The 27,895-nt window shown below is 33.2% G+C and overlaps 3 protein-coding genes across 4 annotated transcripts; all 3 read left to right on the plus strand.

Annotated features, from left to right (window-relative positions):
* The first annotated feature begins 76 nt into the window (after positions 1–76).
* Positions 77–9,411, plus strand: LOC105328791 (dual serine/threonine and tyrosine protein kinase). Its single transcript, XM_011429802.4, has 10 exons — positions 77–435; positions 3,078–3,297; positions 3,933–4,234; positions 4,386–4,526; positions 4,918–5,115; positions 5,639–5,754; positions 6,090–6,541; positions 7,031–7,727; positions 7,894–8,188; positions 8,433–9,411. Exons 1-10 carry the CDS (start codon positions 259–261, stop codon positions 8,835–8,837), a joined length of 3,003 nt encoding a protein of 1,000 aa, XP_011428104.3. The 5' UTR covers positions 77–258; the 3' UTR covers positions 8,838–9,411.
* A 1,271-nt stretch (positions 9,412–10,682) lies between these two features.
* LOC105328799 (uncharacterized) lies at positions 10,683–16,318 on the plus strand. 2 transcript variants are annotated; one of them, XM_034449514.2, is made up of 10 exons: positions 10,683–11,052; positions 11,657–11,876; positions 12,392–12,690; positions 12,779–12,919; positions 13,177–13,368; positions 13,546–13,658; positions 13,844–14,295; positions 14,532–15,213; positions 15,311–15,605; positions 15,833–16,318. In XM_034449514.2, exons 1-10 carry the CDS (start codon positions 10,846–10,848, stop codon positions 16,241–16,243), a joined length of 3,012 nt encoding a protein of 1,003 aa, XP_034305405.2. In that variant the 5' UTR covers positions 10,683–10,845; the 3' UTR covers positions 16,244–16,318. The 2 variants fall into 2 exon arrangements, with proteins under 2 accessions (XP_034305405.2, XP_034305406.2); XM_034449515.2 differs by having other exon boundaries at positions 12,437–12,690.
* A 1,133-nt stretch (positions 16,319–17,451) lies between these two features.
* LOC105328792 (uncharacterized) lies at positions 17,452–27,257 on the plus strand. The gene is made up of 10 exons (XM_034449516.2): positions 17,452–17,860; positions 19,701–19,914; positions 20,713–21,014; positions 21,115–21,255; positions 21,677–21,874; positions 22,035–22,150; positions 22,599–23,050; positions 23,987–24,683; positions 26,077–26,371; positions 26,601–27,257. Exons 1-10 carry the CDS (start codon positions 17,693–17,695, stop codon positions 27,003–27,005), a joined length of 2,988 nt encoding a protein of 995 aa, XP_034305407.2. The 5' UTR covers positions 17,452–17,692; the 3' UTR covers positions 27,006–27,257.
* The last annotated feature ends 638 nt before the right edge of the window (positions 27,258–27,895 follow it).

The raw sequence follows: 27,895 nt of genomic DNA on the forward strand, positions 1-27,895 counted from the left end.
TTTTTGCTTCGGATTTTTTCTTACTTTTGTTCTATTTTTAAAAGTCTCTTCAATGCTTGAAACTTGTATTTGAACCGGGAAGAGCTTTAAAGGTACACCTTCCACAGAGCCGTAGCACTACTTTGGTCGCCAGTGTAAACCGAGAAGAGGAAAAAGTATATTTTTTTTCTCTTAGCCTTTCTTCGAAAAACCTTTTCTCAATCTTGTCGTCTGACGAGAAGAAAACCGGGCTGAGGAAATATATAGGAATCGAGCACCATGCCCGTGGAAATAAATTGTCGGGACGATATCATAAAGTTACCAGACATCGCCTCGCTGCGTGCTTTGAAGAAACAGTGGAACGTTCAGAACGAGGGTCCCCTCACAAACAGGGATGATTATGTACGTCTTCTGCTCAATTTCTACGACAGGATGGGCGCCCCCGCTAACAATAAGGTAAGACAACAACAACAACAACAACAAAAATAAAATAAAATCGTGATCTATATTCTAATTAACAATTTGATCAATCGGTTGATTAAAGGGGCAACGATGCATTGTCACACAAGCGAGGGCTCTTAAGGAATGTTTCAAAACAGCGAATGGACATGATTATTCTTGATATAAATGGAATTTTCATTTTTTAAAAGAACTCTTTGAAAGATTTACGTAAAATTCTATATTGTTGAAAAAGAAAGTAGATAACATTGTGCCAATAAATGTGAAAGTATATGTATTTCTATGCTGATGTCTACTTTCGGAATAATTATTACGTGGTGCACACACACATTAATTATTTACCAAGCTTTAATCTGCGCAGCTAGATCATATTTGTCCCAAAAAATAACCACTGCTGCAAAACAGCCTGGAACAACAACACACAACAAATATAATACGTTGTGGGTCCAAAGGTGCACAACCTGTATATATTCATTACATGACGAATCTTGTAGAGGGTGCAACGATTGAAATTTGATACAAATGTTGCACTTGTAAAGAATAAAAGATGTCGTCAGTTTTAATTAAGAGCGAAGAATTTAGCAAAGTCTTTTTTCTTATCAAAAAAAAAAATAACATCGCCTCAAATATCACGGGACATATCTGCTTGATTGTATGGTATCGTTTAATCTTTGAACAAATTTGAATAGCGTAATTTACCATTAAGGGTGGCACTGAGACTCGAGTGTGAGGATATTTAACATTTGATGAAATTGTCAACATGGCGCGGGGCCGTCGTTTAGCGAGAACGAGCACATTTCCATACTCAGTATTTATTTGAACGAGCGTATGTAAGAAGATTTGTTCTTAGTCTACACAGATGATTGACAATATGTTTATCAGTTTTTAAACACTGAACGCTAGTCAAGGAAGAATGGATTCAAAAGAGAGCTGTTCAAGCACCACGCTTAGTAGGCAATTTCATTTTGTGCTGAGTTGAAAAAACAACATCGTTTTCTTTGTATGAATATATTTTTTTTTACAAGATAAAATCATGTCATTATCTAGTTTTCGGAAGTATGACAATTTTTTGTCCTCCTATAAACCAGTTTATAATACAAGGGCAATTTAAGGCTGCTATATTATTTGTTGGGTATTTAAATGCAGTTGCCATTAACTGAAACAGACACGTATATATCCATTATTAAAGTATGTATAAAACATTGTCAGCTAACGATTTAATTTGCGTGTGTCTATGGACGCAAAGAGTTTGCAATCAACACAACCTATAACGAAAACCTTTTAGTTGAATGTCGAAACGCACAGTTTAGATTTCAAAATTTAATGAAATAGAAGAATTCGTTTAGTATACATGTACGTGTAAGAACACAACATAAACATTAGGTACTCATATATATGATCAAACATTCAAAAAATTGTCGCCATAAAAAAATAGAAAGCACCCCCCCCCCCCCAAAAAAAATTCCAAAAACAAAAACAAAACAATGGTTCTGATGTTTTTATGATTTAAAAATATTTTGTCAATGAATATTATTCAAAACTAGAAAAATTAATGTTTGTGATAACTGAATTAATTACTAGTAATTAATTTTTTCATTCATTCTTTCATTCGTGAATCTATTCTATATAACAGGAAGTTGACTATTTTTTTTAAATTCAACATAAAAAGCCTTTTGATTGGCTAATTATTATTAGATCCGATTATACTGTTAAACTTTTAAAAGTTTTTATTTAAGTAATAAGGCATCATACTTTGAGTATAATGAGGTGACTAAATACGATCCAGATGATAAAATAAAAAAAAAAACTAAAGCGTTTATTTTAGATTTGATCACACTCACCTCTTAATTGTCAAAGAATAATTCCTTATTTTATACTTCAGCAATCGTCCTATTAAATATTAGTATTAAAAAAGTCAATGTATTAGACTACTAGTTTACATTACAAAATCAATTCATAGTGTTATCACAAGCAAAGACACTGAAAAAAAGTAAAAATTGTTATAAGATAATAAAGTAAAACCCCGACATTGATAACCGTACTTGTATTAATTGAACATTCAGAACCAGGAAGTACCTATATAAATATCTGATCGGATTATACTGATTAGTTGCAAAGAAGGGATAAGTGAAATAAAAATACGAAAGGTCTGTGGCCTGTAGCCTCAGTGGGATACGAAAACTGCGGTAAATCACCGTACAATTTTATTTGGACCCAAACAACTAAAACTATCACTGAGCTTTTCCAAAGTAATAAAAAAATCGACTGAAGGTAGAGAACTGCAAACATTTGAAGCAAAAACGATTTATAACTTGTTTATACATGTAAAGCAATACAATGTACCTATTTCTATAATAAATAGAAAACAGACACCAATTTACAAAATAAATTCATATGCACATGTAAACACGAACAATTTCGACTGATAATTGTTTAAACAACTTTTTAATTGGTTGTTTAAGTTCAACTCATCAAATACCTTTCAGTGAAACATTTGAGAAATTACGTACAAAGAGCACCAATTCTTCCTTTTATTCCTTTCATTCTTTTTTTAATTCTGATTCACATTCATTTTCATTCATTTACCATGCACATTATTTCAATCTTTTTAAGGATGAAGATTTTTACGTTCTTTTTAGCCCCCTCCGGATCCGAATGCTGGACTTTCGGAAGCCATTCAGCTGGACACCCAGAACCGAGCTAAGCTACAGGAGATGTACGACGAGATCCTGAAGTATTACGGCACCCTCCCCCACCAGTACCAGAAAAGTCTGAACACCGCCTACCCCGACCTCGTGAACTATATCGCAGCGCGGAGGAAGGAACTCGATTCCAGGGAATTGGTCATTCTGGTAGCAGGTATGTATTACAAATTCTGCATTTGATATCTGCCAGAGCAGAAATACCGTAACGTACAAATGTACACGTAGTCGTCTTTATTATCTACGGTACTACATCTGTTACATTTATATTATACTGTAGAAGCAGAAATATTCGTTGATGATTTGATTTCGTTATTTTCTTTGGCAGTATAAATCAACGAAATCCACGACGAATTTTTATCCCAAGTATTAATGATTACAAAGAGCTGACATTATGACAAAATGAAATGCCAACGAAATCTTAGTTTGTTTAAAAACAACGAAATTTTGACCCAACGAAAATATGTGCTTCTACAGTATGTATGTTGGTTAGTAATTATAGTTAAGTTGACCTGAAGGTCTGTAGCTTCCGGTCTGAAAAAAATATTCGGCCAACCGAATTTCGGCAGACCGGGAGCTACAGACCTGCATCAAAGTTGAGTTGAGTTGCAGAAACAAGATTTGAATACGGTTTATGACAGAAAAAGCTGATGAAAAATGTTTTTGAATGAGCAATGATATTCAAAAAATCTCAACATTCAGTTACTTCACTGCACGTAAGAAATAAGATCAATAGGATATCCAACACAAAACGGATTTAACACTTTTGTTAACTAATTGGAACTATTTTAGGTGACACAGGGGCCGGTAAATCGAGTTTTATCAACCTCCTGTTGGAAACTGACATCCTTCCTGTATACGCCATTGAAGCCACGCAGACAATTTGTGAGCTACGAAAGTCCAGAAATGGGGAAAAAGAAGCAATTTGTTACTATAGGCGCGATTCATCAAGGAAGCCGAGAGCCCCTGAAATTATAAAAATAGATGGCGCTGGAGGCATGGAAGATTTAAAAAACCGAATCAAAGAAACCGACCAAGATGAGGAGAGTCCGTATGAACGCATAGAAATATACATGCCTTTCAGAATGCTAGAAGTAAGGAATATTATGTTTGATTTTGAAAAACCGAATTGGACTGGTTTTTTTGATATAATCTTTTGAACTGTTTTGGGTTTGGTATTATATTGGAAAACTGATGTAAGAAACACATGTATTTTCGTTTTCAATGGTATCGTTTTTCTTTTAGGAGGGCGTTGTGATTGTGGATAGTCCTGGGTTTGGAGAACACGGAAAGAGAAGTGGTCAAGTGGAGCGATATTTGGCCAAATCTTTTGGCGCCATCTATCTTGTTAATACCGCATCAGCCGGAGGTGTAAACTCAGGGCGGGTAAGACTATGTTTATGTATGAGTATAGCGTAACAATCTCCAATCGTCTTTGCTTAAACGATCAACAATAATTTCGATATCAACATCGACATCCCTATAATATTAGCCAAACAATAATGAACAAACGTCAGAACTATGGTGTTTCATAGCAACTGATGTAATTTTTCGCATGTATCTGTTATTACCCTCAAGTTTGCATTATCTTTTTCAAATAATACCTAAAATATTTACAAAACTGCCGCTCCATTGCACAATCGACATTTTTTAAAATATTGATTTGATTTCAGAATATAGGTATCATCTTCCAGATCCCCAACGTTCAATCAATGAAACGATTACATATGAATACATTTAATAAGATAATAATTATCCATAACGTTTCCTTTAACAGCTAAGAGACTTCCTCCGATTCGTCGTTAATTCCGCCGGTGATGATTTCAATCCTTCCGCTACCATCTTCATCGGAAACAAAATAGATTCGGTGGATTCAAGAGACCAAGAGGAGGTCAAGCAAACTACATCCTACAAACTAAAGCAGTGCTACCCTGGCCTGAAGGACAGCAATATATTCTTCATGTCTGTAAATGAGGTTAGTTATTCTAATCATCATAACTGTCGAAGCGTCAAAAAACATCTCTATTGAGACCTACTTTTCAAGCGTCTATCATTAATAGCAATATGTTTAATATCTAGATACTTAAGATTAGGTTAATGTTGCTAGCACAGTTTTATTTTTTTGGGTTCAATTTATTTTCCTGCCATGAAGTCAAACTATGCCATGACCTCATATTGTGTAAACTTCTATAAAAAGGGATTTTTTTAGGCTTTTAAAATATAATTTTGAATTTTTAAGTTGCAATCAAGAGTTTTAAATACTTATTAGATAAAGTGTTATAGATGTTTAGGAATGATACATATAATCATGATGATTTCATTATATCCCCGGTAATGATTTTGAAAATGCCTATCTCCACTTAAAGGATTACATGTGAATAAGGATTGGAATTACGCAAAACATAAAATAAATGTTGTTAGAAAACTTCAAATCGTTTTAAAAGTTACTATGCACATTTGATTTCTCCGATTTCTATTCTCTTAACTTTTTATTCAAGGCTTTGAAAGGTGTCTCTTACAATACAAGAACTGACGATCACCAGAGGGTTTTGGTGCACGGGATACAGAAACTTTTTCCCGCCAGTCTCAGGAACAAACTCAGCAACCATTACAGGTCAAAATGAATCTGTCTTACAATTGTTGGATCATAGATATATATTGGCTGTAGTTCTATCTCCTCCTTTTATTTAACTTTCGTCTGTATTCCCTTTTTCATTTATAACTAAACTAAATAAAGGTGAAGTGCAATAATTTTTTGTTAGGTCTTGTCAAACTTAGATAAGTTGATATATAGTGTAAATTTAATCATACTACAGAGTTTTAAGAGTGCATTATTATTTTTAGATAACAAATATTATAACAAATAGACATTTTGATTTATCAAATGGATATGAATAATTAATAAATCTTATTTAAAATTCATTTAAATATTTCATTATTTCACTATAGGTTCCAATCTCAGATATTGAAAAGAACACTAGTATCCGTAAAAGTTTCTAAAACCATGGCGGCGACTGGACGTGAGAAAAAACAAAACGAAATCGAAGATATTCAAAGGCGAATGCGAACCCTCGAGCAAAATGCAAAAGCAACAATTCAAAACTTGAAGATGGACATCAGGCACGAGGAAGAACAGCTCTACGAAGATCTGGCATCTTCTCTACGTGGCAGAACTTTCACCGAAAGTCTGTTCAATATCCAAGAAAGTGAATGTGCAAAACCCTCAAAAGATTGGAAAAAAGTAGCACAAGAGGCCAGTGATATTATAAGCAATAAGGTAGCAAAGGAGATTGATGATTGGGACAATAAGAACCAGAGCGTGGAAGGGATCAAGACGAGGATTTTGGTGAAATTTAACAAAGAATGTCAGGTCTACGAAGATCAATTAAAGGAAATTGAAAGTAAGTGGATAAATTTACTTAAAGACTAAACATGCTGTAAACCAGCTAGTAATCGCGACGATAATATTTCGCAAATAACCTGAGATGAAATGGTTTGCGGCGACAAATTTCGCGACTAAGCCTTATCCAGACATGTTTTATTTATCATAACTATAAGGCAAATACTAGTCTGTGGCGAGAAATATTCGCAACAATGAGGTTCCGCTAACCTCGCGAAAATTTCTCTCACGCGAATAAAAGTTGATTTACTGTATATAAAAAAGATTGGATATGTTAAGATGAAAAGCTCAATTAAAAATAGTGATTAAAATATTGAAATAAATTTATTGATATTTGTAAATATATTATTAAAAAAATATGTGTCTGAGGCATACTAGCAATAATTAGACCGCTTTAACATTAAAAGTATATAATAATAATTTGGGGCTAAATTTGACGAATTTATTTTGTGAAAATAACTGAAAATTATGTAATTTTTGCTTTGAACAGGTGCGTTGTTGGACGGTGACGTCAGGGCAATCAAGGACTTACACAGGTCCATGAAAAAACAAGCTCCCGTGAGACAGATCTGGGCAAGAGCTAAAGAAACAAGGGCCAGTGGAGACAAAATCAACAGTTTGGGATCCATGATGAGCAGCGTCGGGGGTCTCTCCACCAGCGACAAACGAGTTAAAGACGTCTGTAAAGCATACGTAGCAAAAAATCAACTCCAAAGCATGAGATCACTGATCTCAATTTACATTGAAAGCATTTTCGATGGCAACGACCTGAGAATCAAAATCAGCAAATTCGTGACCAGATTCGCTAAAGGTGTGGACACCATAGCGAAAAAGATTCCCGATTTTATTAATGCTGACGCAGAACTGATTAAGAATATCAAGGAGGAAATTCAAAATGCCGAACATAATTTGAGAGAGGTGTATCCAAAGCTTCTTCAAACAGGCACTAGACTTCAGGGACAACTCGACGTTTTCTACGTCAAAAAGGTTATGGAAATGGATTTCCGCCTGCGAGACATAACTTACAACCCACATGAAGACTTGCTTGGAAGTGGGTCATTTGCTGAAGTTTATCAAGCTAAGCTTCTTTGCTATAAACCCCCACTGACGGTGGCATTGAAAATTGGGAAAGACTATTTGCAGGAAAATAATGTGTCCGATGTACTTCTGGAAGATCGTACCATGAGGTAAATATGAAGGTTTATTACGATGTACCATGAATTAATTATTCTCATGTAAATTTCTGTTTTTTGTTGGTAAGTACATGCATGCTTTTGTTGGTCGGTACATGCATACAAGAAATCATACATTTCCAAATAATATGATATAATCTTAACTCTTTATTGATTTCAGAGAGTTGGATCATGAAAATATTGTACACTATTACGGAGCAACTTTGCGTGAAGAAAAAGTAAGAGGGAAAAACCGACTCTTTTGGATAATGGTTATGGAACACTGCTCGGGGACTCTGAAAGACAAAATAATCAATGAAGATTATGACAACCCCGCCAAAGTAGGAAAGATATATTCCGTCCAAGTGGAACAGATGGAAGAAATGGCAAGAATGGTGATGGAGATATGCGAGGGTCTGCGGTATATTCACAATAAAGATATGGTCCATAGAGACCTAAAGCTCGAGAATGTTCTTGTAAGTATCAACCTTGCAATTATTACATGTAGAATTTTTTTTCATAATATTACGTGAGCAAAATGAAAATAGCAGAATGTAATAATAATTCAATAAGGGAAATATATGTGCGATTTTTTTGAAGTAGGAATAACTCAGTCTTTGAAATGAGTGTTTAAATTTTTAAAAACGTGTTCATTCAGACATAATTTGTTTACATTTTTTATTAAATTAAAAATGTTTGAGATTATCTTTTTATTTCTAGATTTCCAAGGGTCCAAATGGAAAAGATATTATAAAACTAACAGACGTTGGTCTTACCAAATCTATTACGGATATTGGCGGAACCATAGCAGGTTCTCCAGCTTACATGGCACCGGAAATTCTGCTTCAAACAGAAATTCATAACCGGAAAGCTGACATTTATAGCTTGGCCATAGTCATGTGGGAGATGTGGTACGGTATTGATGCTGCAGATCATATCCAGTCGCAATTATACGGAACGTTAGAGAGTGCAGTTAAAGGGGGACTACGCCCTTCTATGTCTCTTGAACACAAACCGCCCGCTGATTGGATGGGTCTGATAAAGCGTTGTTGGGACTTTGATCCGAAAAATCGCCCGGAAGTCGATGACGTCTGGAAATTTTTCGACAACTTTCTAAAACATTAATTTCTTCCATCGACATTTAGATTGATACTGTAAACAAAAGATATATAGTTTGAGGAGGTTTTACGAATAGAAGCAAGGGAACATTATGTTTAATAAATTAATACATGTAAATACGAGTATGGAATATGATTACAAATTTAACATAATTGTTAATTGAGTGTATTGTATGTTTTGACTGAATTTATTTTTTACGGCGATGTAAAAATGTAAATATGTAACCAATAGCGGTTTTATGTCAGAAAACTGTTATTAATATGATTGCATACTGCATGTAGTTTTCGTGCATATACTGTCAATTTAATACCATTTTTTCTTAAAATGTATTTTATAAGTTTCTCTCTCATTGATGATTAAATATTTATATTGCTCTTGTTTCATTCATCTTCAGGAGTTTTACCAAAAAAAGAGTTTATTTATATCGAGACTATCATGATAAAAAAGTAAAGATAGATAAAAAGGAAAACTACATATGATTGATCCTCGTGTTGTTAATTTAGGCTTTTTGTCTTTTAAATAATTTTGTCTTTACATGTATGAAAATACGTTATTAAAAAACAATAAAATAAATAAAATACATCGTTGTCAGCTTTATATTAGAGCTGTCTTGCAGTTTTTCCACTAATGTCATTATTATTGGGAACAGTCGAAACAAATGACTCAATTTTGCAAGTTTCAAAATTGGAAGTTAGTAGCCAAACAAAATAGTGATTATAAAACTGTTCTTGTATATGTATCATGTATAATTCCATTCCAAAATATTTCTCTCACTTTCTCTCTGTCCGTCCATCCATCTGTCTATCAGTCTGTCTTTTGTCTGTCTTTTTATATGTCTGTCTCTCTGCCTGAATGTGTTCTCTGTCTGTCTCTCTCTCTGCCTGAATGTCTTCTCTGTCTGTCTCTCTGCCTGTCTGTCTGTCTGCCTCTCTCTCTCTCTCTCTCTCTCTCTCTCTCTCTCTCTCTCTCTCTCTCTCTCTCTCTCTCTCTCTCTGAATGCCTGCTCTCTGTCTGTTACTATATATTGTCATGTACATTGTATTAAAAATCACAAAATATTTTGTTTCGTCTGGATACCATCACGTACTGAATTATTTTAATCTTTTTCATCTAGTTATCGTGCACAAGATAATTCATATTCAGAAAAATATGTGGTGATGAACTCATGTGAGATGTTAGAATTAACTTTCAAAGATATTTTAAAGAACTACTCTACACTTCTAATGCCGTTATCATCTTTGAGGAGTTCTCTTACCTTACAAATAATCGAAGTATAGAGTCCATTTTAAATATGTAGTAAGCTTTGAATTTGATCGTAGTAATCTGCATATGTTAATAAACACATCTAACGACGTGGCCGTCTTTTGAGGTATATTGTACAATGTGTATAACAATTTTATTTTCCTACAATGTGTATGAAAAGTGGAATATTAAACAAGAAACATTTTATCCTTGAAATTAGTTTTATATAAGTGCTGACAGTAGTTCTATCATCAACAATCAACAAGGGCCATCTTTGGATGTCATTCTGTTACTTTTGCTTTACACGTAATACAAATAACAAAGGCCAAAGTAAATCAAAGTAAAACTTGCATATATGGGATTTATTGGATCCTTAAAAATTAGACAGATAGAAAAAACATGATGGATAGGAGAACATTTTACACAATTAAATTAATACTGAACGAGATTTAAATTCGTTTTTAGATTTTTAGGCAAGATTTGTATTAACAAAATATTCAGAAGAGACAGTCATTTTTTTTCTTTTCACCTACTGGGATCTGAAAAGCACATTGGGGTAAAATTGTTTTTAATACTGCAACAATGTACCAACAGCTATGATGGAAATAATCATATAAGAAGCACTATGCGACAACACAAGGAGCAGGTAGTCTTTAAATCAACTGGCTTACTGCGTGATAATAGACTCACAGAGGATACGTCTGTTGTCAATTGTCTGTTTCTTGAGTAACTTTATCCAAGGAGATTGCTGTGTAACAATTCACCATCATTAATGGCCGATGAGAAGAAGAAGGACTCATTACGAACATTGGTGGAAATAAAATGCCGGGAGGATATAATAAACTTACCTGACATTGCAACACTGCGAGATCTTAAGTCACAATGGAATATAGAGAGCGACAGTCCACTACAAACTAGAGAGGACTACATCAGACTGTTGTTGAGAGTTTACGATCAAAGTCATGAAAGAATACAAAAGGTAAGGACCGTTAGTCAGTCAGCAGTAACTAAAATACCAAATATTATACTCAGTAGGGTGTGATGTCCACTTCACTGACAGCAATTTTTTTTTGTAAAAAAAAAGTACGAAATGATTTTTCCTCCTTATTCTTATAAATTTGCATATAATTCATGGGGTGTCTAAACTTTTAATAAGAATGTTACTGGTGAATTATGCTTTGATTACCATTTTCTTCATAGATAGTTGTTTGAGCAACATGCTTCAACATTTCTTTTCATGGTTCATTGAACCTCTGTATATTTTGTTTTGTTATCAATTGAATTGGTCTTGTTCTGTGTTTGTGTTTCAAATATTTAAATCCTTGGTAGTGTCTGTGCAAATGCCTATTGTTTTGAATGTCTTGATGATTCAATTATTTAAAGCAATACATTATTATGTACCAGCAACAGTTTTAGAATTGACTTATACATGTGTAAGCAAAATATTCGTTCTTTTAAAAACAATCTAGTTCACATCCTTCATAGTATAAAAGAATACCTGTAATATTAAAGACGGTACTCAGTTGACTGAGCAGCGGGGATACGTCATTCAGTCATCTTAAAAGATTAATTTTTTTCTTAAGGCACTCCCAGATCCAAACGCTGGACTTATGGAAGCTCTTCAGATGGACTCACGCAACAGAGCTAAGCTACAGGAGATGTATGACGAGATCCTAGGATTTTACAATTCCCTCCCTCCGCAGTACCAAGACAACCTGAACACCGCTATTCTCGACATAGTGAATACAATTGCAAAACGAAGGTGTGAACTTGATTCAGGAGAACTAATCATCATGGTTACAGGTACCCAGTAAAGTTTGAAAAAATTATCATATATATATTAGATTCGAATCAGTTTTACACCAAAGATTGATTCCGATTGGCTTGTTCTTGCTTAGGTTAAACAAAAATGCCTGTTTGTAAGGGATAATTAGATTGAATTAAAAGTTCTTTGCCAGCTGAAAACTTCTGAGTCATATCTTAGAGTTTTTCAAATTTCTCTGAAATGCTCTTACCCTGTTGTCCATTATCTTAGCGGGCCCTTTGAGGTGGTCACCATCTCAATGTTGTTTGGTTCATAATTTTGTTTTCGATTTAACGTACACTGCACAATTTGTTTGCTTGGCACTGGTTTTTTTTCAGATATTTTTCAGATACATATAAACTTAATGAAACAAAAATTTGGCATTCGCGATTTTATGTTCTTGCAATTTGATGGAAAACGGTGAAATCGTGGAATTAAATACTCGCGTAAAATAAAGAATATACAGTATTGTTGTGTTTCTGTGATATTTTTTAAGATTGCACTGTATTTATAGGAGACACTGGGGCAGGGAAATCAAGCTTCATTAACCTTTTGTTAGACATAGACATACTCCCTGTGCACGCCATTGAAACAACGCAGACAATTTGTGAGCTACGAAAGTCCAAGAATGAGGAAAAGGAAGCCGTTTTTCACTACAAGAGTGGGTTCAGGAGGGAGGGCTTGGCCAAAAATATCATTAATCTGGATTGCGCTGAAAATATAGAAGAACTGAAAACAAAGATCAAAGAAAGAGACCAGTATGAAAGTCCATTCGAACGCATTGAAATATACATGCCATTCAAAATGTTACAGGTTTGTTCATAATATTTCATCAAGGCTATGAAAAAAAAGTGTGCTACACGTACAAGGTAATGCTCAAAATCTTTGGATAATATTTCAGGAAGGCGTTGTGATCGTAGATAGTCCCGGATTTGGAGAACATGGAAAGAATTGTGGACAACTGGAGCGTTATTTATCCAGTGTCTGTGGAATCATTTATGTGATCAATACAGCATCGGCCGGGGGTGTTGATTCTGGAAGGGTGAGACAGTGATGCATGTATAAATACATTATAATACTTTATATTATGTAAAAATAATCCTCAGATAAAAGTTATCCGGTTTATACCGTTATTCATATACCCAAAAACTCTTATATTGGTAGAAACCTTATTACACATTGAAGACAAATATTTACACTATTTTGATGTATGTTGCATACTGAATAAATAAAAATTAGAGTAAATTTGATAAATATGTTACAATTGCTTTCAAACTTGTTTTTGTTCTTGCTGTATAGATCAAAGACTTTCTTCATTTACTTATAAATTCCACTGAAGATCATCCTTCTGCTACAATTTTCATTGGAAACAAAATTGACTCAGTTGATGCAAGAGATCGAGATGAGGTTAAAGGCACGACATATCACAAACTCAAGCAATGTTTACCTAGTTTGAAGGATAACAACATTTTCTTCATGTCTGTAACTGAGGTAGGGAAGATTTTTCTAACTCATGTAATATTTGTCTTTTTTAAAAAAGTAAAATAAAAATCCAGATGCCTTTGAAGACACTAACAAAGAATAGAAAACGTGAATCAATTGCCTAATAATCTACATGATACATATGTACATGTATGCTAATGTTTTAAAAATTTATATTTGCTAAAGGCTTTACAAAGTGTTTCCTATGATACTTGGACTAAGGATCATGAGAACATGATACACGGAATACAAAAACTGTTTCCAGCTAGTCTGAGGAATAGACTGAGTAGCCATTACAAGTAATAGACTGGTGTGTTCCTAATCTATTGCAAATCAGATATCATATTGATGTCATAAACGAATTTATAAAAAGAAGTTAATTATATAAGTAAAAGATAAATTGTTCCTTTTCTTTCATCGGAATAGAAAAAAATTGTCCTATTCAGCTATTTATATGATTTAACTTTCAGGTTTTTTTTTAAAGATTTCAGATACAAACATTAAAAGATATAATTGTACCTGTTCAGGATTCACACAATTTAGCCTTAGCAGGACGAAATAAAAATATTACCACAATGAAGGATGTCGAACGTAGAATGAATATTCTTGAGCAAAATGCAAAATCAACCATTCAAAATTTAAAGAAAATTATAAGAGATGAAGAGGATAGACTTTATGGAGATGTAGTTTCTTATCTTCGAAGCAGAACATTCACTGAAACTGTCTTTGCTATTGAAGAAAGCGAAAGTGCAATACAAACTAAAGATTGGAAAAAAGTGGTACAAGATGCTAATGTAATCATAGGTTATAGGATAACAGAAGAAATAAATAAGTGGGAAAAAGCAGATAGACGTACCCATGGAATAAAAACATTGATAATGGACAAGTTGGAAAAAGATTGCCTGGTATGCGAAAAACAGCTAAAAGAGATTGAAAGTAAGAAGAAAATATTCATTTCATTCATTTTTCTTGCAAAAAAAAAAAAAAAAAAGGTAACCTGCAACAGAAAATCCAAATCTCAGTATTTTGAAACAGATTATAAATACATAGAAGTATGCTACAGAATAAATGAATTATTTTCCTTAACAATATCAATTAATCAGTTGACAATGGTTCTTAACATAATATAAGCAAATTATCTTTAGTTAAAGAATATTGTATTTCCTATGTAGGTGCATTTTTTGGCGTTAAAGATCTGCAAAGGTCCATGAGAAAACAAGCACCAGTGAGAGAAATTTGGACAAAAGCTAAAGAAAACCAAAAACATGAAGACAACATTAACAGTTTGGGTACCATGGTAAGAAGTGCGGGGGTTTTGTGCACCAAAAACAAACGTGTTAAAGAGATATGTAAAGGATACTATTCGTCAAAAAGCCCACAACAAGACATGCAGACCATGATTGCTATATATATTGAAAACATTTTTGATGGAAATGACCTTAGAATTAACATTAATAAGTTCATGAGCAGATTTACAAAAGGTGTGGATATTATTGAAAGAAAAATTCCTGAATTCCTCACCGAGGACGCCAGATTGATTCGAAATATACAGGAAAATATTTCTGAAGCTGAACACAATCTAAACATTTCTTCAAAGATTCTCCACCAAGGAAAACAATTGCAGGGAAAACTCGGTGTTTTCTGTGTTCAAAATATCATAGAACCGGACTTCAGTCTTGGAGACATAAGTTACAACCGATCTGAAGATTTGATAGGAAGTGGGTCATTTGCTAATGTTTACAGAGCGACACTTGTCTGCTACGAACCACCTCTGACTGTAGCCTTAAAAATCAGGAGATGTTACTTGCAGGAAAATAATGTGTTTGACGTTCTTCTAGAGGATCAAACAATGAGGTTAAATTAAAAACAACATTCTTTAAGCTTGTAGCATTGAATTATATGAAGCTTAATACACATTTCTATTAATAATTGATTCCTTTATCAATTTCAGAGGGTTAAATCATAGAAATATTGTTCGTTACTATGGAGCTACTGTTAGAGAAGAGAAGGTCGGGGAAAGCAATGTTATTTTTTGGATTATGGTTTTAGAGCATTGTACGAGCAACTTGCACGAAAAAATAATGAATGAAAATTATGTTAATCCTGCCAAAATAGGAAATAAATCCTCCAATCACGCGGAACAGATGAAAGATGTGGCAAATATGGTAATTGAGATATGTGAGGGTCTACGATACATTTACGACAAGAACATGGTTCATGGGAATCTTAAGCCTGCAAATATTCTTGTAAGTATATAAAGCAACGGAACAAGCATTCAATCTACACCTACACACAAACAAAATTTAAGAAAATATCATTTTCATATAATTATGTGCTGTTTATGTGTTATGACAAATTATTTATATTTTGAACTTTTTGATATTATATTGTCTTAAACTTATCCAGTGCTACTTTACTTAAACATTGTCTGCCATACCAAAATTAAACTGACCCACACTTCTTTTTTTCTTAGATATCCAAAAATACAAATAACAAAGACATAGTAAAACTATCAGATGTCAGACTGACTAATTCTTTCATGGATATCGGCGATCCAACCATGACTTTGGGGGTCTACACTGCGCCCGAAGTTTTTCTCCAAACAGAAAATCACAACCAGAAATCGGACATCTATAGCTTGGCCATAGTCATGTGGGAGATGTGGTATGGTATTGATGCAGCAGATCACGTAAAATCGATCTCACAGGGAACATTAGACATGGCCTTAAAAGAGGGACTGCGTCCTTCTTTGTCTCTGGAACACAAACCGCCCGCTGATTGGATATCTTTGATCGAGAACTGCTGGGAACTTGATCCAAACAAGCGCTTAGAAGTTGACGCCGTCAAGACATTCTTTGATAGCTTTCTCAATCACGAAATTTAATTTGCATTTTGTTTTACATCGATTGAATACTAAATGCTTTTTATAAAATTAAATAAAATAAAGTATCTAAATCATATACTTTGGGTTTTTGTCGAAATTTTAGCGGGCCAATTTTTGTGGTTTGTTGGTTTTTTGATTATCCGTAGGAATGACATTTAGTTGTAACTGTGTTATATGCTTTACAAAAACAGTTTTCATACTAGATGAACACATAATTATATACTGCTATAGATTACATATATATGCACATCTTGGTGGCAACATTTTTTTGGCTAAGGTGGGATTGTATCTAAGAGATAAAATATCAGCTGTTGCAAGCTATATTGTCATACTCAATGAATATCACAGCCTCAGTTATTCATTATGATTTGCAAGTAGCATGGGAACATTAAATAAATTAATTTAAATCACAAGTCGTTATACTCGCACATCATATAGTTTACGAACATTTAGGATTTGTATTTTAAATACACCGTGTGCATTGCTTAAACGTTCTGATCATAAATATATCCCAGAAGTCAGTTTGCATACTTGTTTTTTTTCCCTTTTTCCCAAAAATAAGCAATAACAAAACTTATTCAGTACGCCGCACAGTAAATGATGTATTTTGCGAATGGATTTGTTTTTAAGGCTGTTTTCAATACAAATTATATAATCGGCATGGATATATGATCATCTGGTTTAAATATCTTTTAACTAAGATTAAATCGTATTGTTAGTTAGGCAATTTGTTCCTGAATAAAATTGTTGGATAAAATGTAAGCCCTCGAATGTCCATGTACAAGAATGTGCACAATATTAATGAGGCTGGATTTTAACATATAAATTCGAATAATAGTTGATCAATTTTACTTATCATGAAATCAGTGAATAATCCAAAAGAATGCACATACTTTTGATGAATATAACGATTGTTATTGGGGTAATAAAATTCATTCAATTCGAAAATAATGTAATAGAAGGAATATTCACCACCTTACCTTTAACATATCTTTAAACAGATATCCATAATTCAGTTTCATCAAAAAGTAGTAAGTCAAGTTCATTAATTCACAATAAAGATTCCTTACCTTATTTTGTAGGATTGAATTGTTGAGTCACTTCATACAAAAGATTCTTACGATAGTAAAAAAGAAAGAATGGAAAACCGGTAATTCTGCATTAAAATACCTAGACGGTATTCTAACATAATGGAAGCATTGTAATTTTTTTGTGTAATCCTTAGACAACTAGGTGTAAATTTATATTTTCCCCTAAACTCCTTCAAAAAACATTTTAAGATCCTGGTTGGTTTGTCGACTGAAATTCCAGAGTGAGGCTCAGGCAGTTAGGACATTTGCATCGACGTTTCTTATTTTGGACCGAACCTTTTGAAATTTAACTTAAACAAGTGTTTCTTTTCAAAATTCCATTCAAATGGAGAGAGGAAAATAATTCAAACGAAAAAACATGAAAATTAACTGTAGGGAGGACATCATTAGACTACCGGACGTTACATCTCTTCGGGCATTGAAGAAACAGTGGAATGTGAAGAGCAATGGCCCCCTTCATAATAGAGATGATTATGTCAGATTATTGTTGAATTTCTACGACAAAGATCATGAAAGGAATAATAAGGTAAGAATAAGTGTATAACTAAAAGAAAAGAAGGGAAGAAAGAAAAGAAAAAATGAAGTAAAAGAAAAAAGAAAGGGAACTGAAGAAAGGGAATTTGTGCTATTGAAATGCCTAAATCTTGTTTCAATGTTTGGTTAAGACCGAGAAATAGGGTGACGTTTTATCATCCATCAAAGATAACTCATTTCAAGTGCAGACACTAAAACAATGTAAGAAATATGAAAATATCAGTATTAATTTGTTTTGTATTGTTTTCTAAAGTTGGAATTGCAATGGTCCACAATTATCTTTATTTGGTATCGTTTAAATTGTTGTCCTTAAGAATTTGAGAAGCTAAAAACAATCATGTTTGTATAAGTATTATAAAGTATACTTGTCATTGGTAGAGTTTGAAAAGGTGAAAAGAAAAAAATAATCAATAATTCAATAATATTAACATTAACGTAATCAGTATGGATGGAATGTTAAAAATGAGAAAAAAATATTGATGATACTGATATGTTTTCTAAAGTCAATTTGTAAAGGAACCTACTGCAAAATGGGGGCGTGTTTCAAGGTTATCGCCAAGTGTATGTCGTATGAAAAAAACGACAAGGACGCTAGTACAGAGAACGAGGCAATAAACCTTCGTACAAAAGGAAATGGTTATCTTTTCCAAGTATTAAAAAATCTAAGTTTTTAAATAGCGATGTTTGGAGATGAAAGATAATGTTTTAACACAGGTAAATCCATTTCATAGGATTTATTTATATTACTATGCCATGTAAACCCACATTTTGATGATAAATAAAAAGAATATATTTTTTAATATTATTTTTCTCTTTTGTCAGAGTTAGTGTTTTTTCCCGATTCACCAGCATTCTACTGCAGTGTGTATCAAATATAAAGTAATTATTGTTAAACCGAAAGCTACATTACATTATACATTTTATACATTATGGTTAAAGAAATTTGAAGATTAATTGTCCCAAGAAAATTTATATTTCCCGAGGGTTTCGCCTGAGGAAAATTTGATTTTGCTTTGGAGAATAAATCTTTATATGTATATTTCTCGAACATTCATGCAATACACGATTTATTTTACCGAACAACATACGATTTTACAAAATACGTCCATTCTTACGGGGTTTTCGACTTTTAGAAAGCAAAAACGTCGTGAACGTGGATTTTTTCTTTTCTTTTATTAACTTGAATTGTGAATATTTAACTTGGTTTTTGTAATAAAAAGAGAATTAAAATAATAAAATGGTTTTTTTTAAAATCACATTTGTCCTTATCGTATGCTCATATCAACTTTTTCAACTCTTCAACACCGAAGAGGTGGAATTTGATGTATATTCCCCGGGAGACACTACATCTGATCGCCCTGTCACGTGTCCTTCAAGACCAACCAAACAATGCGTTATATATAATAATCATATTGAGGTGTAATAATCAAACTTATATTTGAAAGACAGCGTTACGCTATGACTATTTATATGTTTTGTTTAATTATATGTATCAATTGATTGTGTATCATGCTTATTAACCGTGGATGACAAGTTCAAATCCACCTGGGGCTTTTGATCATATTTACGGAGTTAAATGGTCAAAATACCCATAGTTTTTATAATTCAAAATTACATATATTTGACATATATGATTCTTATGCATCGTGCTATCTTTCAAAATCAAGTGATTTTCCGCTGATTTTGGAGACTTCCTCAATGGTAAAGAGAGCCACTTTAACTTGCCCACTGACAATGAGAAGAAATTAAGGCATATCTGTCCCTAATTTCAGTACTTAAAATGTTTCAAAATCAACATTATTTGATTAACATGAAAGTCATTATTTTTTTAGCCTGACTCTAACGCTGGACTTTCAGAGGCTATTCATTTGGACATGTTGAACAGAGCTAAGCTCCGGGAGATTTATGAGAAGATCCTTGGGTTGTACAATACCCTTCCTGTGCAGTACCAGAAAAGTCTAAATTCCGCCTACCCTGATCTTGTGAACTATTTAACGGCAAAGAGGAAGGACCTCGATTCCAGCGATATTGTTATTCTTGTGGTGGGTATTTATTAGAATTTTATTTTCTCTCTATGTTTATGTCAATTTATGTTTCACAAAGTCATACGCTTACAGACTGAAATCTATTTAGGTTGTGAATTTCAATAATGAAAAAAATGAGACCATTTAGTTTTTGCATACTTTTAACAAATAAGACTTTAAATACTATCAGAACTTATATCAACCAAATATTTCGTTGGGTATAACTTTTGCATATGCTTTTCTTTCTCTTAGTTTCCATAAAACAATTATTTGTCGCTTAGCAGGATTTCATCAGTTGACTATACATTAACTTAAACAAAATAATAGACCAGTACTTGTCACATTGTTGGCAGTTGCCATATAAGGTCATGTCAAAATCCGACAAACTTGTAGACTTTACATTTGTCAATTTGTATCATGTCAGACGTGCTATTGCCGAGCCTGAAGTTACAAATGCAGAAACTACGGATTGAAAGTGTGCAAAGTTGAAGGTTTAATTAACTAATGTAAACAATAAAGTTGCAAAATTTGCATCATGCGAAGGAACCGAGTTTTATAGGTTACACGATCAGAATTACACATATTCATGCTCAGGCTCACACATCAACACGATTGCATATTCGGATTTACAAGTTTACATGTCTGGATTTTTTAACACGATTACCCTCCATAGATAAAAGACATGTTTCAAAAGATTTCTTTAATATGTTGTGATTTTACAATAAAATTATTTTAAGTGTAAGAGGGATACTATTTCGCTGATTTACCATTTACATGTATGAAGAGTACACATGTATAAGATAAATTACCTATACTACAGGTGAAACAGGGGCCGGGAAATCAAGCTTCATCAACCTTCTGTTGGAAACTGACATACTACCTGTTGGTGCCATCGAGTCCACACAGACAATTTGTGAGCTACGAAAGTCTAAAAACGAGAAAAAAGAAGCATTTTGTTTCTTTAAACGTGGAAACAATAAAAAGGCAAGAGCCCCAAAAGTTATCAAGGTAGAAAACCATAAAGGTGTAGAGGAACTGAAAAAGAGAATCAGAGAAAGAGACAAAGATGAAGAAAGTCCGTATGAACGAATAGAAATATACATGCCTTTCAGAATGCTTGAGGTCAGTGCTTTTATAATTGGTTTCATCTTGAGAATAATGTTGTCAAAAGATTTTGATACATATTCATAACTCTCAGTAGATTTTTTTTGTCTTGATAAAGGAAGGAGTTGTGATTGTTGATAGTCCTGGGATTGGGGAGAATGGAAAGAAAAGTGACGAGCTGCAACGTTACCTCGCCCATTCTTTTGGCGCCATCTATCTCGTCAACACTGCTTCGGCCGGTGGAGTTAACTCTGGCAGAGTATGATACTCTTTTTCTTTTTTAATTCATAAATAAAAAATGAAAAAAAAAATTGCAATAAAATAGATACATGTGTATTAAGTAGGATAAGTGTAATAATGTAGCTGTAATGTGAGCCAGTGTTTACATACTTTAATATCGCAAAATATGTGGAATATGAAAGGAACACAAATGAAATCATTTAAATTTCATTTCAACAAAGCAGTCACGGATAAACAATCCAAAGCCTGACAATAATAAGGAAGATTGTAATAATGTAGCTGTAATGTGAGCGAGTGTTTACATATTTGAAAATTATTTCTTTAATAACGCAAAATATTTGGAGTATGAAAGGACACAAATGAAATCATTAAAATTCATTTCAACAAAGCAGTCACGGATAAACAATCCAAAGCCTGACAATAATTTTTCTTTGATATAGCTTAGAGACTTTCTTCGAGTTGTCGTTAATTCCACGGGTGATGATTTCAATCCTTCAGCTACCATATTCATTGGAAACAAAATAGATTCGGTGGATCTAAAAGATCGAGAAGAGGTCAAGCAAACTACATCCTACAAACTAAAGCAGTGCTACCCTGGTCTGAAGGACAGAAATATATTCTTTATGTCTGTTAATGAGGTATTTGTTACTCATAAAATGACATGAAATTTAAATTTCTAAAATCTTCAAAATGAATTCCAAATAAATCAATTTAAAGTCAACAGGATAAAAGAGATATCAAAATGTATCCCAAAACTGTTATGTAATTTTAAACACCTTGCGTTTTTGTTTATCTAAGGCTTTACAGAGCGTTTCTTACGATACCAGAACGGAGGATCATGAACACATTTTGGTACAGGGAATTCAGAATCTGTTCCCCGCTGTTCTTAGAAATAATCTAAACATCCATTACAGGTACTTAAAATTCGTTGAATACCAACTTTCGTGGATTTCGTTATTAAGTTGATCCACGAAATTAAGTGTTCATTGTAATACAATTTTTATTAATATTTTGTTTTGATAGGAGCATTGGCTACAAATTTGCGTGTCCTTGAAATTTCATTTTATCCACGAAAATTGATACCCTTTAATATTAATGAAACCACAGTAGAATCTGGTCGTCTTTCTTCATATAATTTTATGATAACAGTCTATTCACAATTCGATGATTTTTGACAACTATCATATATTTTTTTGAAAGAAAAAAGTGCGTTTTGCAGAATACTATAGTATAAATTTCCTTATTTATATAATCACATCTACATGTTCTTGTACGTTTTACAGAATACTATAGTAATAATTTCCTAACTTATATAATCACATCAACATGTACTTGTAATTATGTACAGACATTTATTTTCAGACTTCAGTCTCAAATTTTGAAAAGAACGTTGGTGTCGGTAACCGTTTCTCGAACAATGGCGGCATCAGGCAAAGAGAACAGACAAAACGAAATCGAGGACATCCAAAAACGAATGAAAAGCCTCGAACAAAATGCAAAAGCGACTATAGGAAATTTGAAATCAGAAATTAAATATGAAGAGGAGAAGTTGTATGAAGACCTCGTATCCTGTCTTCGAGACAGAAATTTTACTGAAAAGGTTTTTGATATTCAGGAAAACGAATGCGCAAGACCATCCAAAGACTGGAAAGAAGTAGCTGAAAATGCCAGTCATATTATAAGTAACATGATAGCTAGGGAGATAGATTTCTGGGAAAATAAAATCAAGCGTGTTGATGGAATAAAAGCAAGAATCTTGGACAAATTTAACAGTGATTGCCAAGGCTATGAAGAGCAGCTTAAAGAAATTGAAAGTATGTAGCAAAAACACTGTATCGGATAACTAAACCAGTGCCAAGGTGGCATTTTTGCACACGTCTAAGCTGCATGTATTGCATAATTCAAATATATGCTATATGATCGATAGACCATAACTGAAGTTTATAACCGCTTGGGTAATTGAATGTTAGGTAAGATATTTACATTTAAAAAATAAATTTCTACAGGAAAACAATTATACTATAGGATATATAATATTTCCTATCGGATTCCTATAAAAATGTGAATTACAATAGGATTTGAACCAAACGCCCATGATAAGAATTTAAAGTATGATAGCAAATCTTAATTTCTTTAGAAAACAACCAGTATGAATCAAATTTCTGATGGAAATACTTCTCTTTTATATAAAATATAAATCCGTTAGTGTTTAGAAAAAAGAAACTCCTATAGGATTTTCGATATTTCCTGAAGGAAAATACATGTATCTCTTATTTTATATGGGAATTCTTATTTGGATATTAATCTTAAAGGGTAAATATTTCACTTTTAAAGTGAGACAAACTAAAAACAAAAGTGGTTATAAACTCTCTAGACAATGGTCTATAATTTTATTTAATTTAAATATGGATTTTTACGAAACTGCATCTTAAGCGGGTGCAAAAATGTCACATTGACACTGATACAATTATCCGACACAGTGTTCAAATTTTTTTCACGTTGAAATGCATTAAAGTTTGGAATATACATGACAATAAATTCATTAAAATAATAAAATATATAAGTAAATGGTATTATGAGTATATCTGTGAATAGTTAAAAAAAATGTTATTTATTTAGTTTTTGTTCACTCCTAATATTCTGATAATGAGGATGGGTTTTGAAAGATTTCATTTTTATATCTTTTTACTACACCTACATATGTACATGTATATCATATTCTAAAATATGTTTTATTATTTTATGTACAGGTGCCCTGTTGGGCGGCGACACTTATTCTATTAAAGATTTACATAATTCTATGAAAAGACAAGCACCCGTAAGACAGATCTGGGCAAAAGCAAAAGACGTTCGACACAATGGGGACAAGATAAACAGTCTGGGGTCCATGGTAAGCAGTGCTGGGGGTCTTTCCACCACAGACAAACGAGTAAAGGATATATGTAGAGCATATACACCAAAAAAACAACTGGAAAAAATGAAGTCCCTGGTCTATATTTATATTGAAAACATTTTCGATGGAAACGACCTAAAAATTAAGACAGTCAATTTCGTGAAAAGATTTGCTACAGGTCTGGATACTATAGCAGAGAAGATTCCCGATTTCATCCATGCTGATGCAGAGTTGATTGAAAATATTCAAGAGGAAATTCGAAACGCTGAATACAATTTGAAGGAAGTTTTTCCAAATATTCTTCAAACTGGAAAAAGATTGCAAGGACAACTTGATTTTTTCTATACAAGAGAAATAATGGAAATGGATTTTTGTCTACGTGATCTAAGTTATAACCCATCTGAGGACCTGCTTGGAAGTGGGTCATTTGGTGATGTTTACAAAGCAAAGCTCGTGTGCTTTCGACCACCATTGGACGTGGCTATTAAAATCAGTAAAAAATACTTGCAGGAAAGAAATATATCTGACTTACTTCTGGAGGACCGTACGATGAGGTAATCTCAGCTTAAGAGGTATAGATGGCCATTTTGATGCTATATTTACCTCCTTATGGAAAAGAGCTCTATATAAAGATTTAGTAAAATGTCCAAATTTCAGAGCTACTTTGGTTTCATTAATATTCGTGGGTATCAATTTCCGTGGATTTAATGATATTAACTGTTTCAAGGACACGTAAATTCGTTGTTCATGATCCTATCAATACAAAATTCAAGTAGAAATTGCACTTCAATTAACATTAAATTTCGTTGATCAACTTCACAATGAAATCCACGAAAATTGGTATTCAATGAATATTGATGAAACCACAGTAATATATTTGGATTTTTTCATTGCTTTATTCTATTTTTCATATATATTTTTATTATAAAATTATAATATGTCAAAATTTAAGACACATCTTAAAGCGAATTTGTTGACCACTAAGCCTCGTTAGTATATATGTATTTCATAGACGAGTGGTGTTTGAAATCTATTGAGACACCCCATTCATCAGTTGATATCTGGGTCGTTAAACCTAGTATTTCATAGACGAGTGGTGTTTGAAATCTATTGAGACACCCCATTCATCAGTTGATATCTGGGTCGTTAAACTTAGTATTTCATAGACGAGTGGTGTTTGAAATCTATTGAGACACCCCATTCATCAGTTGATATCTGGGTCGTTAAACTTAGTATTTCATAGACGAGTGGTGTTTGAAATCTATTGAGACACCCCATTCATCAGTTGATATTTGGGTCGTTAAACTTAGTATTTCATAGACGAGTGGTGTTTGAAATCTATTGAGATACCCCATGCATCAGTTGATATCTGGGTCGTTTTTTGGAAGTGAGAGTAAATGCCCCTATTATAACAGCCCTGTTATAATTATATCAATTATAATATAATAACGTATTATAAGAAAAGGTGTTTGCTTTTTTATTCGATTTTTTCAGCATTTTTCGAATCAAACCCGATTAACTTTCGAATAAATTGACAATAGATGCTTCGATATTTTGCTTTAATAAGATACATTTAAAGTGGTATGGGACACCTCCATATTGTGACGTATTTCTGATCGAAATAAACAATAATATCAAGCATAATTTTATAAACATTTTTCTTTCTCTAAATTGTTATCTACAGCGTAGCGCAGTAGGTTAGAGGGTTAACTACGAATCTGTAAGTCATGAGTTCGAATCCCAATTAGGCTTTTAAAATTTTTATCTTTCTTAAAATAAAATTCAAAAAAAAAATATTTGTTGGTCATGTATTGTAAGATTTGAAAAATTTAAAGCGGTGAAAGTATATTGATTATTATGTACTTTTATCCACATTAATTTCGACAGCTGTCCAATGCCTTTTGAAACATACAATATATTAATCATTTCACCTTCTATCGATTTTAGAGACTTGGATCATAAACATATTATTCAGTACTTCGGAGCGTCGTTACGAGAAGAAAAGGTCCGAGGGAAAAAATGTCTCTTTTGGATTATGGTTATGGAGTACTGTTTCGGAACCCTGAAGGAAAAATTAATCGATGAAGATTATAACAATCCAGCCAAAGTAGAAAAGATATATTCTGTCCAAGTAGAACAGATGAAAGAAATGGCAAGAATGGTGATGGAGATATGCGAGGGTCTGCGGTATATTCACAATAAAGATATGGTCCATAGAGACCTAAAGCTTGAAAATATTCTCGTAAGTACCAGCATAGCAGATTTGTTACTTATTGGTTTCTTTTTGTATAATTTATAAAAGGCATTCTTACACCGAGTGCTAGCTCTAACAGCATCAAACGAGGAAGCATGATATTTTGTATATACCGAAAATTTTAAAATATTTTGTATCTTGCACTCGTGCTACATGTAGCTTATATTAAAGAACTTTAAATTCTTTGAGTTTATCGTTTGAGTGTGTCGTTATACAGATTGCTGTGGACTCGAGTGGTAAAGACATACTAAAGTTAGCTGACGTCGGACTGACCAAATCGGTTACAGATATCGATAGAACCGTCGCGGGTTCTCCAGCTTACATGGCACCGGAAGTTCTCCTCCAAACAGAAATACACAGTTGTAAAGCTGACATCTATAGCTTGGCCATAGTCATGTGGGAGATGTGGTATGGTATTGATGCTGCTAAGCATATCCAGACGCAGTTATATGAAACTTTACAGAGTGCAATAAAAGGTGGACTTCGTCCTTCTATGTCACTGGAAAACAAACCACCTGCTGATTGGATGGATTTGATAAAGCGTTGTTGGGACACTGATCCGAAAAATCGGCCGGAAGTTGATGAAGTCTGGACATTTTTTGATAATTTCTTGCAATATTAATTTCCGGAATTTTTGTCATATTCTTAAAAATACAAAAAGAAGAAAAGTTCAAAGTAACAAGATCCAAACATTAATATTTACATTCTACTGTGTTTTTCCATTAAATTCCGTGATGTTTAAATGCCTCTAAATGCAACAAGTAGTCAAAGGTCAAATTGACGAGTTTTATTATGACGTCACAAACGTTGAACGCTGTAATCTGCAACGTCACAAGCTAAAATCAAAGTTCACGCTTATGGCTGTTACTGTGGCTCTTCCATTAATATTAACTTACCCTTAGGATAAGATAGGAATTTTAAGGTATGAATCACATTTGCAGACAAGGCAAGAAGTTTAAAAAAAAAAGTAAATATAAGCATTAAATCATGATTTTTTGAAGTATACACTCTCATAACTGCAGCGGTGTGTGCATACAAATTTTCATAACGCGCTAACGCGCGTTACTCAATTTGTATGCACACACCGCTGCAGTTATGAGAGTGTATACTTCAAAAAATCATGATTCAATGCTATAATATATATTCTTGCGTCTAATAATAGATAAACAAATTTCTTAAAATATTTAATCCCATGATATATGTAAGTCTCCGGACTCATTCTGATTGATGAAAAAATTCGGGCGTTTCGAATCTCAGGGGAGTCGACTGACACAATGAAGATTTAATTAACTCACCATGTGTTAAGACCCTTAAACAGAGTAAGCCAGCCCAGGAAAGAAAATCCCTGTTGTTAATGCCCTTGTAATATCCCTTGTAAACCCCTATAATTGTCCATATTAGAAAATTTGTTTAAGAACATGCGCAAATATTAAAAATTCCGCGTTACGATCTCCTTATGATGCTGACACTGGCCGTGATAGAACGCATAATCCGCCTCACAATCTGTTTTAT

This window comes from Magallana gigas, chromosome 4 (assembly GCF_963853765.1).
Source record: "Magallana gigas chromosome 4, xbMagGiga1.1, whole genome shotgun sequence".
In the NCBI taxonomy this organism is placed as follows: domain Eukaryota; kingdom Metazoa; phylum Mollusca; class Bivalvia; order Ostreida; family Ostreidae; genus Magallana; species Magallana gigas.

Bases quoted from the DNA above. Each gene is read 5' to 3' on its own strand.
- LOC105328791 (XM_011429802.4), top strand. From the start codon at position 259: ATGCCCGTGGAAATAAATTGTCGGGACGATATCATAAAGTTACCAGAC. The intron at 4,235-4,385 runs GTAAGGAATATT...TTTTTCTTTTAG, and splicing joins TGCCTTTCAGAATGCTAGAA to GAGGGCGTTGTGATTGTGGA. The intron at 8,189-8,432 runs GTAAGTATCAAC...TTTTATTTCTAG, and splicing joins TAAAGCTCGAGAATGTTCTT to ATTTCCAAGGGTCCAAATGG.
- LOC105328799 (XM_034449514.2), top strand. From the start codon at position 10,846: ATGGCCGATGAGAAGAAGAAGGACTCATTACGAACATTGGTGGAAATA. The intron at 12,691-12,778 runs GTTTGTTCATAA...ATAATATTTCAG, and splicing joins TGCCATTCAAAATGTTACAG to GAAGGCGTTGTGATCGTAGA. The intron at 14,296-14,531 runs GTAAGAAGAAAA...TTTCCTATGTAG, and splicing joins ACAGCTAAAAGAGATTGAAA to GTGCATTTTTTGGCGTTAAA.
- LOC105328792 (XM_034449516.2), top strand. From the start codon at position 17,693: ATGAAAATTAACTGTAGGGAGGACATCATTAGACTACCGGACGTTACA. The intron at 22,151-22,598 runs GTACTTAAAATT...ATTTATTTTCAG, and splicing joins AATCTAAACATCCATTACAG to ACTTCAGTCTCAAATTTTGA. The intron at 24,684-26,076 runs GTAATCTCAGCT...TATCGATTTTAG, and splicing joins CTGGAGGACCGTACGATGAG to AGACTTGGATCATAAACATA.